The 17,984-nt window shown below is 39.9% G+C and overlaps 1 protein-coding gene across 1 annotated transcript in view; it reads left to right on the top strand.

The window, feature by feature from the left end:
• Positions 1–2,508: 2,508 nt before the first annotated feature.
• Positions 2,509–17,984, top strand: part of AHR (aryl hydrocarbon receptor) — a 52,305-nt gene continuing 36,829 nt past the window's right edge. The window contains exons 1-2 of the mRNA XM_079785681.1: positions 2,509–3,219; positions 15,507–15,694. Coding sequence (XP_079641807.1) covers positions 3,155–3,219; positions 15,507–15,694 — 253 coding nt within the window. The 5' untranslated portion in view covers positions 2,509–3,154. The remainder of the gene's footprint in view (positions 3,220–15,506; positions 15,695–17,984) is intronic.

The following is a 17,984-nucleotide window of genomic DNA, read 5'->3' as shown; positions in this document are numbered from 1 at the left end:
TAGTATATATCCACACCCTATAACTTCCATGCTCTTGCCACCTAAATGCAAATGACTTCTGAATCTGTCTCCGGCTTATACACCTTCTTTGAGTTACAAACCTGTATGTGCTATGGTCTACTTGACATCTTCTCTTAGATGTCTCATAGGTAAGAAATCCAAAGCTGAATTAATAATTTCTCACCAGTACATTCCATTATCACCTAACCAGACACATAGTCCAAAAAATCTTATATTTTTGACATAGGCTCTGTCTTCACTATCATCTATCTGCTCCATTTTCCAAGACCTCCCAAATACCTTGAGAATCAATTCAGTTTTCTTTATCTCCACAGTCACCTCCACCATAGCATCAGTAATTGCCACCTCTTGGCTAAGCTACTGTAAATAGTTTTCTAAGGAATATTACTTCCACCCATTCTACTCTGCTTCTCTCTCTTTAATCCGTTCTCCACACAATATGGTATTATTTTTGAAACACAAGTATGATCATGTGTGCCCTGATCATGCTGAACTTGTTTTAGTCCCTTATACCTGCTAGCCTCCTGCCTAAAGGGACATCGCTTTACTTTTTCACTGGCTTGAAAAGCTCTTCCCCTCTTAACTTCTAGCTAAGCCTACTTTGTCCTTCAGACCTCAGCTTAATCATCAGTTTGGGGGGAACGTCTCTTTTCACCTCAATGAGTAAGTCAAACTTATCTACTAGAAAATTATATTAAATCATGTGCTTCTCCATGACAGCATTCACCAAGAGCACGGTCCCTTGCTGTTTTTATTCACCATTGCCTCCCCAGTCCTAGCACAATTTCTGGCCACTGGGAGTTACCACCCAAAACATCTCTTGATTTAATGTGTAGAGGGGATAATTGCAGGTGAGGAATCCCAAATGGTATGACATTTAGCTGGGCATGCTCTCTCTAATATTATTGAAGAATAAGGCAGAGGGAGATAAATTATGAGTGTTGCAAAGAACAAAATTTAATAGTATTTGCTGGAATATTTAGATATAAATTGTAAGGGAACTGAAGATGATTCATGGGTTGATCAGGAGAATGGCAGAGCCAATGAAAAAGTTTCAGCTAAAGACAATGAATTTAATTTACTGATACACGGAATTTGAGGTAACAGACTTACCAGGTGGGAATGGCTTATACATTTTAAAATTTAGGAATGGACATGGTGTGAACTGCCATCCAGATATCTTAACCTGGATGCCCTTTTGCTCCTGACAAGCAAACATAATCCTCTGTGTTCACTGTCTTGGTTAACAGCACAGAAAGAGTCAGGAATCTTGGAGCCATTTAAGATTGCTCTCTCTTCCTCTATTACCTTATTCTTTTCTGTCATATTTTGTCTTTTGCCCATCACTCCCATGGACTTAACACCTGCATTATTTTGACAAATCCCTAACTACTCTCCCTGCAACCAGTCTTGATTTCCTGTCATCCAGTTTTCACTTTCTTCCGAGTGACTTTTCCAAGACAACAGAATGTCACTTTCCTGCTGAACATCTTTAAAAAGCTTTTGTTGCCTAGGGAATGAAATCTAGGCCCTTTATCAAGGCTTTATGATTTGACCCTAAAATTGCTGGACGTCCCTTCCAGTCCCTCTGTCCAGCTATAGCCGACTACTTCTTATCCCCGAATGTTTCCCGCTTCCCTCTTTTTGCTTCCTTCCTTTCAACCTAGTTGAAATCTGACTACGAATAGCAAAAGTGATTCTGGCTGGGGAAACGCCGTTTTGAAGTATAGAGACCAAAAACAAACCAATAAACAAAAAGCCAAGGAAACTCCTAGCTCTTCTTTTCCCCCCCTTTATTGATTAAGGTATTACATATGTGTCCTTATCTCCCCATTGCCCCCCCCCCCTCACTCCCCTGGTGTTCATGTCCATTGGTTATGCTCACATGCATACATACAGTCCTTTGGTTGATCTTTGCCCCTTACCCCCACCCTCCCCTACCTTCCCTCTGAGGTTTGATGGTCTGATCCATGCTCTGTCTCTGTTTTTGTTCATCAGTTTATGTTGTTCATTATATTCCACAAATGAGTGAGATCATGTGATATGTATCTTTCTCCGACTGGCTTATTTCGCTTAGCATAATGCTCTCCAGGTAAATGCTAACTCTGGGGCCTCCTGAAGCCTTCCCCTCTGGGTAAATTTGGAGCCCCTGTTTACCTGCCAGCTCCCTACAACGAATTCTTAGCCAAAAGTAGAGGTGAGTCACTGCCTCTCCTGTAGGTGAAGCTAAGCTCACCCTCTGGCACGTCTATGCTTAAGATCCTGCAGCTACAAAGAGTTTGGCCACGCACAATTTGTTATCACACCTTTTTCAGGTCTGAACTGTGACCACAGAAGCCACCCCTTGACCTCAAGAACATGGCCACTGCGGGCCGTCGTTACGTCTTACGTCATCACGTGCGGGGAAGGTGGGGCCCTTAAGGCGCTCTAGGGGCGTGGTCAACTCGGAATGGGCGTGGCTATAAGGGACTGGGCGTGGCCGGAGAGGGGTCGGGGGCGCTTCAGGGAGTCGGCTGGTGCGCGCGGCGGTGCGAGGCAGCGCCGGGAGGGTCCACTTGACGTCCGTCCGGGAGCGTGCCCGGGACCGTCGGCTCGGACCCGGGGCAGCTGCGAAGCCGAGCGGAAGCCGGTGGCACCCACCGGGAGTGGCGGCCGGAGCCCCAGCTACTGGCGGGAAGCACCCAGGATTGGGGAAGCCCCTGGAGTCGTGCGGCGGCGCCTCCCTTACCCAAGGGGCCGCGGCGACGGTCACGGTCACAGGGCGAGGCACCACCGCGCGCGACCCAGGCTGGGATTCCAAACGCGCGGCTCAGACTCCTCCTCGCCGCGGGCCGCCTCACCTGCGGGCAGAGCCGCGCCGCCTCCGCCGGTGGAGACGACACCTGCGCCGCCTCGCTCCCGGGTCTCCGCCCGCCGCCGCCCCTCCCGCCCCCGTCCGGCGCCAGGCCCGGGCCGCGCACCTGGGCGCGCGGGGCTCGCCGGAGCCGCGGCTCGGACGGCGCGGCGTCTCCCCGCCGCCCGGGAGGACGCAGGTGGAGCGAGCGCGGCTTGGCGGAGCCGGGCCCGCCGCGGGTGCCGGAGAGCGGGCGGCCGGCGCCCGTAGCCCGGGAGGAATTGCGGGCGGCTGGGCACCATGAACGGCAGCAGCGCCAACATCACCTACGCCAGCCGCAAGCGGCGGAAGCCCGTGCAGAAAACGTGAGTGCGGGTCCGAGCGCGCGTCTGCGCCGCGGGGGCTGGGCGCTCCGGCTCGCGGATGCGGGAGGCGCCCCCACTCCCCCCCCAAAAAAAAAAAATCCCGGTCGGGGTGGGGATGAGGTCCATTCCTGACCCAGGGGAATCGAGATTCGGGGCCGGGTGGAGACGCTCAGGCGTTGGATTTTTGCCATTTTTAATCAATTGCATGTAAAGAGTTGTCCCAGGCCCCAGCTCACCAGCCAGCACCCTCTCACCCCCCCCCCACCCCCTTGCAGCTGTTTTCCCTTCTGTGGTCCTCATTTGTTGACAGCTCTGGGCTGCCGGTGGGGCTGGTGGATTAGTGAACGTAAGCCCGTCTCGGGATCCCCTTCTCCTTTTTCATATCCTCTTAGGGCAGGTGAGAGGACGGTCTGATTCTCCTTGCTGGCAGGGCCAGGTGATTCCGGGCGCGGGCTGACCACGCGCCACCTGCGCCAAGGGGCCGAGTGCCTCTGAAGCCCTCTTCGGTGCAGCTGTGTGTGGGCTTTATTCTTTGGAAGTAATTTTCTAGGGCTCAGCATGACCCTATGGGCAAAAAGCACAGAGATGGTAGCAGGTGTGAGTGAAGGTAGTGGGCAAAGTACAGCGGGGGAATTGCTTTTTTGAGCTACTTTTTTTTTTTTTTTTTTTGGAGAGTTGATCACTTTTGCGGTAGTTTTAGGTTCTGTAAAGGAGAACAGATTTGAAACTGGAAATTAGTGAAACAAGGCGTTTTCAGTCTTGGTAACTTTCTCTAATTCCCTTTCCCCCACTCCAAAGTTTTGTCCATTCTAATAGAGTGATGGCAAACAGGTTTTTTGGTTTGTTTTGGTGGGATATTTGTGTGAGATGGCAAATACTTTAAAAAAAATTTTTTTTCCAGAAAAATAAATCCATGCTTGAGACAGATTTACTTTTGTGAGTTGGCTGTATGTGTGTGTTTATCCCTATTATCTCTGAGTTAGCTTTGCTTCACATTTTTCAAGTTTTTATAAACAATTGTAAGAACACAGAGTTTATTCAGGGGCCAATTAGAAGTATGTGATGCACTCTGCTTAAAACTTCATTTAGGTCAAAAATTCTAATCAGAAAAAAAGCAGTTTAAGATTTATATCTAAAAACCACTAACTGGTTAAAAGTTTTCCTTATTCTGGACTTTTCTTTTTCTTTTAGAATTTTAATCTGAAGATCATAGTTCTTCAGATCTAGATTTGACATTAACATATATATGACTGATTATAATTTGGAAGTCTGATCCTGCAGTGTGTCTGACATTAGGAATACTGCCGAGTCAGCAGTTTTCTCTCTCTGGCAGTTCTGTGACATTGATTTACAAACTTGCATTTTGTGGAGTGATTTCCTATATGGAAATGTTTTTGTCTAGTTTGACTTTGTTCTTAGGTAAAATAGAGAGGCATTGCAAATGTCTGTTTTACGTAGCTATTGTACACTTAAAATAAATTACAATATATGTATCATGGGTTTTATGTGTATAGCCATAAAACTTGAAGATCTCCCCAATGGATTTTTAAGTTACTGAGTTCATGTCAGTGTGTTACATAAGAGCCTAGATGACTTTAAAGAAAAGTCAGATGCCTTATTTTTGTATTTATTATAAAGTTTAACATTCTGGACTTTTAATTAACATTTTATTAGTGATTTTCCTTTTAAACATATTACATTTTCCTGTTATTTATGTAAGATGTACCTTTTAATTTATCTTAGCATTTTAATATACTTCCTAAGACTTTAATATATTTGCATTTAAAGATCTTTTGTACTACAGTGTTGGCTAATGCATTCCCACATTACCTTTATTTTATTTAGTTAGTATATGTTTGTCAGGTCTTTATTGAGCACCATGCATTACTTTTAGTCATGTAAATGCCTTCAAATGTCACTGCATTGCTCCAGAAGAAAAGCTTAGTATTGACATTTATAGACTCAGGTGAAATTGTTTACAAATTATTTTTACCTGAATGAAAAATGGTTAGCTTTATAATGCAGTTAATCAAAGCTCATTTTAGGAATGCAGCCATTAAGCCTAATATTAAGTTTAATATGTTTTCCTAGTTAAATTAATAGTTTGTAGCTAATGAAGTTAAAAATATGCCAGCATTGTCAGAAAAAATACTTCTTGTTTGAGCTGAAAATGCTATTAAGATTGAACTTTGATCCTTTAAATGAAAGCCATTTTAATTTACTTAAAGAGAAAAGATGTTATAGCATACCTATAGGACTATTGATAAGATGCCCATTTAAACATACAATTCCATACAATTTTGGAATTAAGTATGTGACAATTTTAACGTGAAGCTCTTCCAACCTTCAATTGAATTAATTAAACAAGATAAACTCCCTCTAGTGGCAGTTGAAATTTATCTTTATTGTAGGAAATGCATCTTAAGTGTGTTAATTCTAATCCCACTGAAACATGTTGTACATAGTAGATGCTCAGTAAATGTTTCCTTTCTTTTCTGAGTAATGAAAGTGAGGAAATTAAAGGATCTGAAGCAGCCTTTCATCTGATCCATGTTCCTCCCTACCTTCAGGAACACATTTTCATGATAACCTTAGGCATAGATTCTACTATAACTTTCCTTAAAATGTTCCATACTTAACAACCCTCCTCAAAAAAAAAAATGTTTTTACTTAAATTTTGTTCTTGTTTCATTTTCTTTGGAGATGATAATGTTTTGTCCGTTTGTTTAATTATGTTGCCTCCTGGAGATAAATGAAAAGTGTACCATTAAATAGAATCTGTTTTTCCCTAGTGATAATAACTTTGGATATATTTTTGTATCTTTGAAGTTTTATTAATACATTAAAGTTTTAGTGGTATTCCACTTACTATTGTATTATTTTTGGTACCGGCTTGGCAAAAAGAGTAAATAGCTTCTACCCTTAGAAGTGGTATCAGCAGTAGTGGTGAATAAACCAGCCATCAAGAACTGGAAATGACTTGTGAGCCTTAGCTGATCCTTTCCACTTTGTTAACACACTTGTAATGTTACCGTAAAACAAAAGCATTGTCTTCCTTGCTGCTTTTTCTAAGTTGCTGTTCATTCTGTGTAAATCTCAGGAACCTCATTTAGGCAATACCTACTTAGTTAAATAAAATTATGCAATGTTTTCCTGAAAATGTTTCATACAAATGTAGTATGATACCATTTTCCAAGTAGCCTCTAAAATAAAAGGATGTCTTTTCAAAGTAACATAATTCTTAATCCACCATAATTTTTCTTTCAAATGGCTTTATTTAGATAGCTTTTACATAGTGACTATAGAGGCTCTTACATATTGGAACTATAAAATGAGTAAGTAGGAATGCTTAGTTATCAGTAACATTTATAAAAATGTCAAGAAGAGGAAACGATGAGATATAAATGGAAAGAGTACTAGGTCTAAACTAAAAGATAAGGTCTAGTTTTTTTTGTTTTTATAGATTTGGGCAAATTCTTGACCAAAGTTGCAGGATAGTCAAAACCTAAAACTAAAATGCCACTCTCACAACTAAAATTAGCAGAACAAAATCATTTTATAAACTGCAAAGACAGCTAAAGGTATAAATGAAACAGAAACATAATTCTATTATTTAAATAATTTTAGCTTACATTATTCCAGAACAATCAGTTCTCCTGTGAAACAGTAAGAGGCAGTAGATGATTACGTTCTCAATTCTGGGTATGGCTGAAATGTGCTACTTCGCTGGTGAATAAACTTACCTAGTGCATGCTTATTGATGTAAATAATTAAGACAGTTACTTAGAAATAAGTACCTTGCAAATCTTTAACAACAGTACTTTTTTACTTCCATACTTCTGTAAAGTTGATTTTATCTATATAGTGGTTTAATAGAACAAAAAAACAACTGTTTATTAGCATTTACTATGATACAAGCATGCACTGTGTTTTGTATACATTTTTTTTAGGTTTTTATTAGTATTATGAAAAGGTAATATTTCAGCTTTATAGACAGGGACCTGAGGTTCAGATTCAAAATTGTCAGGTAGGAAATGGAAAAGCTGAGTTTGAATATCAGATCCCAAAACTAACGTTTTTACCAACTTCGCAATAAGATTTCCATACTTAAACCCATATGTGCATTCATAACCTTCCATCTAAGTGTCTTTCCTCTTATCTTACTGATTTGCTCCCTCCCTCTCTCCTTTAAAACATTGCTTGTAATGGCTGTTAGTACTCTGTTCTCTTAGTGTTTTATATAATTTTACTATTTTTCTTTTTTAGGGGGAGGTTCTGTTTTTTCCAACTTTTAAATATTTTAACTAGTTTTTCAGAGAATACCTTTGAGTTATGTGAATTTCTATGCAAATTCTTACTTATCTCCTTAGGCAAAATTCCCATACATGAAGTTTAGGGGTGCAAAGGTATGCATACTTTTAAGACTGAGTCAAATATTATGCTCTGAGACATAGTGCCAAATTGCTTTGCAAAATGTTTACATTCCCATTGGTAATCTGTCCTTGCATTTTTGCCTAAAAATGTTAATTTTGACAATTGGCTTTCCACAGACAAAAAAATGATGGGATAACTAATTGAACTTATTGTTGGGATTGTGTATGTGTGGAGTAGTAGTAGTGTCTGTTTGAAGGTTTTTCTACTTGAGATGTACTTTAAATGTCTTGTATTATATATTGTAGTCATTTTCACTTTGCTCCATTCTTGTTTTTTGATTTATTTAAAAATATTTCTATTAAGTAATACATGCACATTAAAACATCCATTAATATATATGCTGTCTTCAGGTTAGCATGCTTGGTATGATCTCCTGACATTCATTATGATAAGATAGTTAGTGCTATTTCCTCTCTCCTACACGGCTCTTCATCTTCCCAATATAATGTTATCACAATTTTAGATTAAATCTACTTTCAGCGTTTCATAATTTTTTAATCTGCAAGCATTGTTTACTGCTCAGCGAAGTAATGTACTATGATTACACTTCCCTTCTAGCTCTCTCTTGTCATTGATATCTTTTCTACCTATTTTCCATCTTCATATTTATTTGCATCTGGGTTTAGCTGTCTCTTAAGTTTATTGGAGATAGACTTTGTGTTTCTGTCTCTTGTGATTTTCTTTCTTTCTTTAAAATATATTTTTATTGATTTCAGAGAGGAAGGAAGAGGGAGAGAAAGATAGAAACATCAATGATGAGAGAGAATCTTTGATTGGCTGCCTCCTGTACAACCCCCTTCTGGGGATCGAGCCCGAAACCCAGGCATGTGCCCTTGACCGGAATCAAACCTGGGACCCTTCAGTCCACAGGCCAACACTTTATCCACTGAGCCAAACCGGTTAGGGCTTCCTTGTGATTTTCTAAAAGAGAAGGGTACTTGCAGAAAACGATATACTCTGACATCATGAAATCAGAAGTGACTTTTACCTGTCCTTAAGACCTGATTTAGATGCTACATCACCATGAAACTTTCCCTTAGTACTCTACCTGAGCTCTTACTTTCCTGAACTCTTGAGCATCACTTTTATAGCATCTACATTATTGAGCAATACATTATGTTTGATTTTGTCTTGTTATAGAATGAATCTCCTCCTCGTACAAAAGATATGCTTCTTAAAGATAGGCCTGTCTTCTGTGTTTGTATCTACCAGAGATTTGTACTACCGTGCACATAGTACGTTTTGGAGAGTTATTCACTCCTTTCACAAATGACCACTACTTAAGACTTTTTTGCTACTGTTTTAGTGATTTGGGGATAGTAGGTACATTTTATGTGGGTTTAAAGGGAAATACTAAAAAAAAAAAAAAAAAAAAAAAAAAAAAAAGGTATATTCATACAGGAGGAGAAAGGGAACAACATTCTTAATTATTTTTTTCAGGATCATGCAAGTAACAGTGATTTCTAAGGCATATTTCATATTCCAGGTTTTCACTGTTCAAGTCTGTGCTAGAGATGATACCAGTATGTTGTTTGTACCTCAGGGCCTCTCCTTAGGTAAAAAAGAGGAGAAGGGACTAACCCACGACAAATGTAGAGCCAGCTGCAGGAGAGTGGCCATAGAATTCTGACTCACTACAGGTGACATCCAGCCAGGATTCTCAGAAGTTGGAAACGTTTTTTTGCCTCATATGAGGAAGCAAAATATCCAGGTGTATTCAGCCTAACAATGGAATTTAATGTTATTTGTGCCACAGATCACAATATTGATTTTAAGCATGTAATTTATGACTATAAACTTTCCAATATTATATTATTGGAAATAATTATATTAAGCATGTAATTTATATTATATTAAGCATGTAATTTATGACTATAAACATTTAGCATTTATATTCAGGGATCAATACTTATGTACTGAAACCATAGGGAGAAAATGAAGAAAGGATAAGTTTAAAAGTTGGGCTTAACTGGATGTAGTTGGTATGGTAGTGAGATTCACTGAGGAAAACTTCGATTTCCTACCTGTTGGATGGAGAGTAGTATCATAGTAGATGCAGAGAAGGAGTGCCTAAGTTCTGGGAAGTAGGAATGAGAGGACGTCCAGGTAAGGGGCTGGAAATAAAGATAAACAAGTTATTGGTGTGCAGCCTGAAGCAGTGGGGGTGGATTAAATCACCTAGAGGAAAGCTGATAAACCATGCTCAGTGCTGTGATAGGTAATCTCTTGTTAGAAAACGTCCCTTTATTCTCAGAGGATAACTGAAGCGGTATCTTTGAATGTCATTTGAGACTTTATGATAAATCTCATTTAAAAATGTAAATACAATTACAGTAACTTAAACTGGGTTGCTAAGTTATGCAACTTTGTTTCAAACACTGAGCACACGTGATGAGCCTAACAGACATTTTAGACTGGGAAGTGAAAAATTAAGGCTTTAAAGATAACATTGAAACTGGCATTGGGCATGCCATTGGGCCTGTCACCACCAGTACTTACGGCGTGCAGGCTTCTAAGACAGAGGCATGGCATGCAGTCAGCTGGAGTCTTGCTTTCACAACAATTTTGGTTACAGGTTGAGACAAGACTTTTGAGGTTCAGGTTGAAAAAATAATACATTTTTTTTTCTTTGCCTGAGCAACATCTTACAGACTATTTCAGCTGACTTCTGAAATCCAATCTTACTGGGACATTTATTTATATTTCAGATATAGCCTTTTATTTAAATAGACACTTGGCAGTATAATTTGGCATAGGTTTAAAGACAAAGCAAAAGTAAAATTACCAGCATAACCCAAGACAAGTGTAATTGATATAAGATTTTTATTTTTTATTATTCTGTACATCTTCAGTATGTATGGATAAGTATGAAATGTTTTCACAAAATAGTTCTGAATATTTCTCACAGAATCAGTGGAAAATTATGTTAAAGCTATTACTTTAGCTTTAACAGCATTGGATTGGAGATGCCAAGTCCAGTGGGTACTTTTCAGTCTTTAGCTTATTTAATTCCTCTGTGCATTTAATTTTGTTCTCTAGTCTCCAAAATAGTCTACCCTGTTCCTTTTGGTCTTATCATTCCTCCTCCTTCATCTTTGCCTGAATCTCTTCCTCAACCTTACACCTAAATGTTGGTATTACCGAGGTGTGTGCTCAAATCTCTCTTCTCATTGTTTGATATACTTCGCATTGGGAAATACAGTTGTTATCCTAAGCTACAGACTCTAGTCATTTGCAACCTTTCCCTACCCAGTGTTTTCCTCTCCCTTACCTCCTATACTTAAACTAGAGGCCCAGTGCATGAAATTCGTGCATGGGGTGTGTGTCCCTCAGCCCAGCCTGCACCCTCTCCAATCTGGGACCCCTCGAGGGATGTCCGACTGCCCGTTTAGGCCCGATCCTACTGGGATCGGGCCTAAACGGGCAGTCGGACATCCCTCTCACAATCCAGGACTGCTGGCTCCCAACTGCTCGCCTGCCCACCTTCCTGATTGCCCCTAACCGCTTCTGCCTGCCAGCCTGATCACCCCCTAACCACTCCCCTGCCAGCCTGATTGATGCCTAACTACTCCCCTGCCAGCCTGATTGCCCCTAACTGCCCTCCCCTGCAGGCCTGGCACCCCTAACTGCCCTCCCCTGCAGGCCTGGGTCCCCCCCAACTGCCCTTCCCTGCAGGCCCGGTCGCCCCCAACTTCCCTCTTCTGCTGGCCTGGTCACCCCTAACTGCCCTCCCCTGCAGGCTTGATTGCCTCAACTGCCCTCCCTTGCAGGCCTAGTTCCTCCCAACTGCCCTCCCCTGCTGGCCTGATCGCCCACAACTGCCCTCCCTTGCAGGCCTGGTCCCTCCCAACTGCTGCTGGCCATCTTGTGGTGGCCATCTTGTGTCCACATGGGGGCAGCCATCTTGTGTGTTGGAGTGACAGTCAATTTGCATATTACTGTTTTATTAGATAGGATTGGTCAGCAAGTGTGTTAAATTCAGTGAACATCTGAGTCTGGCTATGTACCCAGCTTTATGATAGACACAAAGTGCTGTGCTTAAATATCTCAAGGCAGTGTATACTTACTATCCTTACTATTAATGCCTTCAGTCAGGCTCCTGTAATTTCTTTTCTGCACATTTCTGATCAGCAAACATTGAGAGTCCACTCTGTGTCAGGTACTATGCTGAGCAATGGGGTTACAGAAATGGTTAATTTTTCATAGCAAGAGCAACAAACAAGTATATGCAATGTACATTACAGAAAGCTTGATTTAGGAAATGCAAACTCATGGTAAATGTTCCATCACGTGCATACTACTACGTTAGAGCTGTGGACAAGTTTGCATTGTATAAAGAATCAGTCTCATCTAGTTCAGGATTGAATATTGCAAAGAGCCAGCACAAGATAGGCAGCAATACTACTTGGAAGATTACCTCTAAGTCTCTCTTGTACTGTTGAAATTTGTCCCTGTGTCATATCGGATTGTCTTGTCTTGCTTCAGTGTTTGTTTTACTCTTTTCTCCCCAGTGTTTCATAATCTTTACTGGAAAGCTACCAAGAGTGCAGGGCTGGATTTGATTTTTAATTTATGGGAAATGTTATCTGCACTGAATATTCTTTAATGGAATGGTTGTGTAAGACATTTACATAAGATGCATAAGGTGCTGAAGTAGTACAGGAGGAATCCATTGTGAGTAGGTAGGGGAAGACCTTACAAAAGTGATCTAATTGAGCAGGGCTTTGAAGCTGGTGCGACAGCAGGGGAGTAGCACTATGAAAGCACCCAAGTACATACTGGCAACTGCAAGTCATTTCTTAGCTCTGGCATATAATGGACAAAGAAGGCTTTAGCTGGAAACAGTGGGGCCAGAGGAATAGTTAGGGGCCATAGGAAGATCAAGAAGCACTTTGTTTGTTAGGCTAAGGAATGTGGACTGTGTGGAGCTACTGAAAGGGTTAAATAAGAGGAATGACCTGGAGTTATATTTTAGAAAGAAGTGCTCACAGGGGTCTGCTGTGCATTCTGTGCTCACTGTCACCAGTCAGCTTAGTAAAATAAAAATACTAGACTGGCATGCCAATCCTAGCTGAAAGCTCAAGATGACTCCAGATGCCAAAGTCCAATTTGGTTGCCATTTCTGTGAGGAGAGTTGCTGAGTCCGCTACCTTGAACATTTTTTTCATCAGACACCCACATGGCTCATCCTTTGTTGTCTTCGTGTCTGTGCTGAAACATCACTAGCTGTCAAAACCAGCACCCTGTCACTCCTTACTTCCTTACCTTGTTTTATTTTTCTTCTTAACCCTGACAGCCCGAAAAGTTATATGTTTATGTATGTATCCTCCCACTGGAATGTAAGCTTCATGGGAACAGCAGCTTTAGTGGGTTTTGTTCATGCTGAGTGTTGTGTTTGCGCCACATGGTGGGTGGTCAATATTTGTTGAAAGAATGTGGCCCCAACTGATACTAATAACAGGAAGGGAAGAGGGGGAAGGCCAGACTTTATAGGCATGTTCCCTGCAAAACATTGGGGCAAGGGGAGTGGACAAAGGGAAGATAGGTGCATTCCCAGAAAAGTTGGGGGACTGGCGGAGGTGCTTTCTGTCAGTCAGACCTGAGGACAGAGATCATGGGCCAAAATGGGTGTGGCCACTGTAAGGGCAGGAAGATTTGGGGTACATAATCCCCTAAACAGAGGAGTTTGACCTCTTATGCACTTGGCTTTGTTGGGACCCCTGTGATTCTGGGCTTGTGGGGCTCTTTTGCTCCTGCTTCCCTGCATTCGCACACACAGCGGACTAATAGACCGGAACTAGCCTGATGCTGAACTGGACCCAGCTCCTACATGGAAAGGAAATCTGGACACTGGCTTTGCTCCTAGCTTTGCTGAAACCCCACCTGCGCTTCTATGACTGGACTAAGGGAAATGGGACTTTAGAAACGCAGGGATTTAATTCCACACAAATAAAAATCACCCGTTCTCCCGTGCAGGACTCAGAAAATTCCTTTTCTGGGGCTCTTGTTAAGAACTTCACCTCCAGCAGCACCCAGCGGGGAAGAGGATCCCCACTTCATCAGGAACCGCAACAAACTTCCCCCTTCTCTCTCTCTCGCACTCAGTGCTTCACACTTCACACAGGGGACTTCTCGCAGCTCACCCTTCCCCAGTCATGTCGCCTCCTGAAATCCGGTTCATCTTTTAAGATCCATCTCATATACCACCTTTTCTGTAAAAATCTTTTTCCAGGTGGTAGTTCCCGATACTTAGCTCCCATAACACTTTTGGAATATGTAGAAAAGTGTTTTTCTGACCTGCCAAGGACATGACAGGTGCAAATAAATAACAAGTGATTGATCCATAGAGAATTACTCAATGAGGTACACATGCATTGTAGATAAAAATTGAAATTCAGTTGATTAATTGGAGAAATGTAGTAACTAGGTGTGACTTCAGTTTGATTATAAATGCAATATGATTAAGGGAAAATACATAAACAGTCACCATTTAATTATGCAGTTAAACAGTCTGGAGGTAGTTCTACTGACTTGTATGTATGCCATTTTACCAGTTAAATCTTTTTTGCAGAAATAATTTGAACTATAATAGAAAAAAATAGAAACAGGCACGTTCTGAAGAAATGACATATTAGGGACAATGTAAAAAATGTTAAAATTTTGTATTTCTTATCTTTTGCATAAACTATTACTAATTCACATATAACATTGAGAATAAATTATCTAGAAATGTTTTGATTGCATCAATAGCACTATACTCAAATCAATTTCTGCTTTTTAAAGATACTATCATTTGAACTGTCAAAATGTTTTTGTTTTCTCAGTAACACTGGAAAAAAGGTGTTTGTTATAAGAACACTCAAGATAATTATTTTTCTGTCAAATGGAAAGGTGCAGGCATGATCTTAAAATTACTTTGTTTGGTTTTTAATAGCTTCTCTATATTTTAGCATGAGTGTCTAAGGATCTGTAAATTCTCTTTTCATTGTGAATTCTGCTATGAATTTCTGACTAAGGCCTTTGTGTAAAGTAGTCCAGCTTCTCATTTCTAAACTCAAGGTCTACTTGTAACCATAAGTTTCTTTTCTCTCAGATGAAAATCATAACTAAATGTTGGGATGTCATTGAATTTTCTAATTGGGGCACAAATTATGGATGCTAATAAAGTAGAATTACTGACCAGTCATAAAAGCAAGATTTGCCAGTAATCACAGTTAACTTCCAATATTTGTCATTCAACAAATGTAAATATCTAAAGTCAAATGTTTTCTTATTTTAATACTGGAAGACACATTAGATGGCATTAGGACCATCTGGAGATGCCAAAGAATTTTGAGAAGTTGTCACTAACAGGATGAAATTGTTAAATATAGGAAGCTGGGGTGATGAATATAAGTTTTTTATTTAGGATTGCTCTTTTTTATCTACAAACATAAATGATGCCAAAATGCTTCCAGAAGATTGCGAAGCATGATTTTCACATAATTTATTACAGATTTTTTTTTCCTTCCCTAACAATGGTTGTGTTTAAAGGGAATAAAATCCTAGTAGATTTGTTAGTTGGAAGTCACTGTACCACAAATGTATGCATTATAGAAAGTATATACGATATACTTAGTCCTATCATGGATTCATAAGCTTTTAATAAAAACATTATGAAGAATTTTACCCATTCCCTTGTTTTGCTTAATTAAGATTTTAAAAAGGATAATTTTGAAAGGATTTATGTAAACTGAAAGTAGATTTCAGATGTTTGTTTTATGAGAAAAATATTTGAGGAGATGCTATAAGGCAATAGAAAATTTTGCTTTATATATTTTAGAGTATTTCATGACATTTTGTTTGTTTTTCAGCATCAAGCCAATCCCAGCTGAAGGAATCAAGTCAAATCCTTCCAAGCGACATAGAGACCGACTCAATACAGAGTTGGACCGTTTGGCGAACCTGCTGCCTTTTCCACAAGATGTTATTAATAAGCTGGACAAACTTTCCGTTCTTAGGCTCAGTGTCAGTTACCTAAGAGCCAAGAGCTTCTTTGATGGTAAGACAAAAGGGTTTAATTTTTCTATAGTCGCTTATAAAATGCTTACGTTGAATTTGGCTGCTTCTGTGTTGAAAACTGCAAAAATTAACCATATGTGAAAAAGTTTTGTTTATTGCTCTATGGTAAAACTTAAGTAGCAAAGCCAAATTGCTCATATTTCCAAAAGTCAGTTTTCCAGATTTATTCATTAAACAGATGCTGCCACTAAATGATAATGTGGTGTCATTCTTTGATAATTATGTATTTGGAGCTTATGCTCATAGTAAGTATTTCACTTTCCAGTTCCACTTCTTTTTCCAATTTGCTTTTTGGAAGTCTCCCTCTCTCTCTCTCTCTTTTTTAATGGAAAGAGTAAAACACATAATAAGTACTATGGATTTCCTTCAGTACGTTTTTATAGATAGGTCATTTCATTTATCCTTTCAAAATTATGTATACTTCTGCTTTATATGAACTGTATGTTAGGAACATGTAATTAAAAGTTTTCTTTTCCACTGAAAAAGGCATTTCATTATAGGAGTTAATAGAATTGGATTTCAGTCTCCATTCAGTCAAACTAGTTAGCAGCTCCCTACCTCAGTATACGCAGCTGCAAAGTTAGGGATTTGAGCTAGGTCAGTGGTCGGCAAACTCATTAGTCAACAGAGCGGCAAACCACGGCTCGAGAGCTGCATGTGGCTTGTCAGCCGCAGTTTGCCGACCACTGAGCTAGGTGATATTACCTTTTAATCATACAGCATTTTCTCTTCATGAAGCATTTAAAATGGAAGTTTTTGTTTGAAATGTTTCAATGTGTCTTCTCATATTAAATCATTTATTGATTTCTTTTTATCTGTTTATATGTCAGAAATAGATTTTTTTCAGGAAATGTTCAGTGTTTGAAATGTATAATGTTATTTTACAAACAGTAAAGGATTAATAAAGTCTCAGTGGCCTATCAGGGCGTCTCACTGCAGTGTACTTACAAATCACTTAGGATCTTGAAAGAGGAAGGTTTTTATGCAGGAGGTTTAAGTATGCCCAGAGACTTTGCATTTCTAGCATGCTCTCAGATGGTGCTGATACTGCTGCCCTGGTCACATATGCAGATACTTGAATCTGTAATTTGTGTTTAGAATATTGCAAAACAGTTATTTCCTTTTAGGTTTATATTTTGATGGTTTGATGTGTTCAATCTGAGCATCTTTTTTATTTTTTGTTGTTGCTATTTGTTTTTTATTTTGGATAAAAGCTATATTGTTTAATGGTTGTGATCTAGGCAATAAACATGAGTTTGAAGCTAATAATTTCAAGGGTTCAAAGTAGACATTTAAATTTTCTCTGATCTATATAAAAAGTCTTTGAATTTTCTGTTTTCATCTGTATCAGACCCTTCATCTTCTAGATGAGTTATGTGATAGTCATTGGTGTATGTTTATCAGCTGTATAGCCATTTTATGAGAGCGTTGGAACTAGAACCCAAGCTTCCAGATTCCCTATATTGTTTTTCCTGACCATGTCTCAATTACTTCTCTTTTTTGGGAACCATTTACATGGCAAAAACATGGGAATTTTCCCCTAGATCCATAGTGCTCCAAGTGTAGTCTGCACACAAGCAGATTCGCATCACCTGGGAACTGTGAGCAGTGTCAGATCTTGGGCCCCACCCCAGACCTAGGGCATCATACATTCTGGGGGTGGGGCTAGATGTTGCATGTGGAGGTTTAGGAGCCCCTGTGGTTGACTGTACCCCGAGGCCATTCCCAGCTTCACGGAATGCTGTCCTGATCCCCAGCATTTCTTCACTTGCTGTGCTTATTGCTTGGCCTTATGGTCGGGTTCCATGACATGTAAGGTGTGGTCTCTGTCTGCACTAAGAGAGAGTTAGTGAACAGTCTGGAAGCCAGGAAGGCATTAGTATTCCTTGACTCTGATAAAGATTTATTGATGTGAGTCATTTTGCCTTTTCATTTCCTGCTGCTCTATAATGAGAAATCAAACTATATATTACAGAGAGAGAGAAAAGTGTACAAGTTGTTCCCCATTTAGAAGCAGTGGAGCAGAACCGAAGCTGCTTAGTGGATGTGTAGCCAGTGTACTATTTAATACTTACATAATTCCTGCTTTCTAGGCTGTGTGTGCATGCATACACACATATACACACATTAATATATATGTGTATTTAATGTATACATTTACATACATATTTTTTTCATGATTAGATGTGTGTCATGTTCAGTACCTCAAGTTAAGGAATTTCCAAAGAATGCCATAGTTTAGCAGGCTCATTATGGAGTTCTTAGTTGTT

The sequence above is a fragment of the Cnephaeus nilssonii genome, assembly GCF_951640355.1.
Source record: "Cnephaeus nilssonii genome assembly, chromosome: 12".
NCBI classification, from domain to species: domain Eukaryota; kingdom Metazoa; phylum Chordata; class Mammalia; order Chiroptera; family Vespertilionidae; genus Cnephaeus; species Cnephaeus nilssonii.
This window is presented reverse-complemented; position numbering and strand designations above follow the sequence as displayed.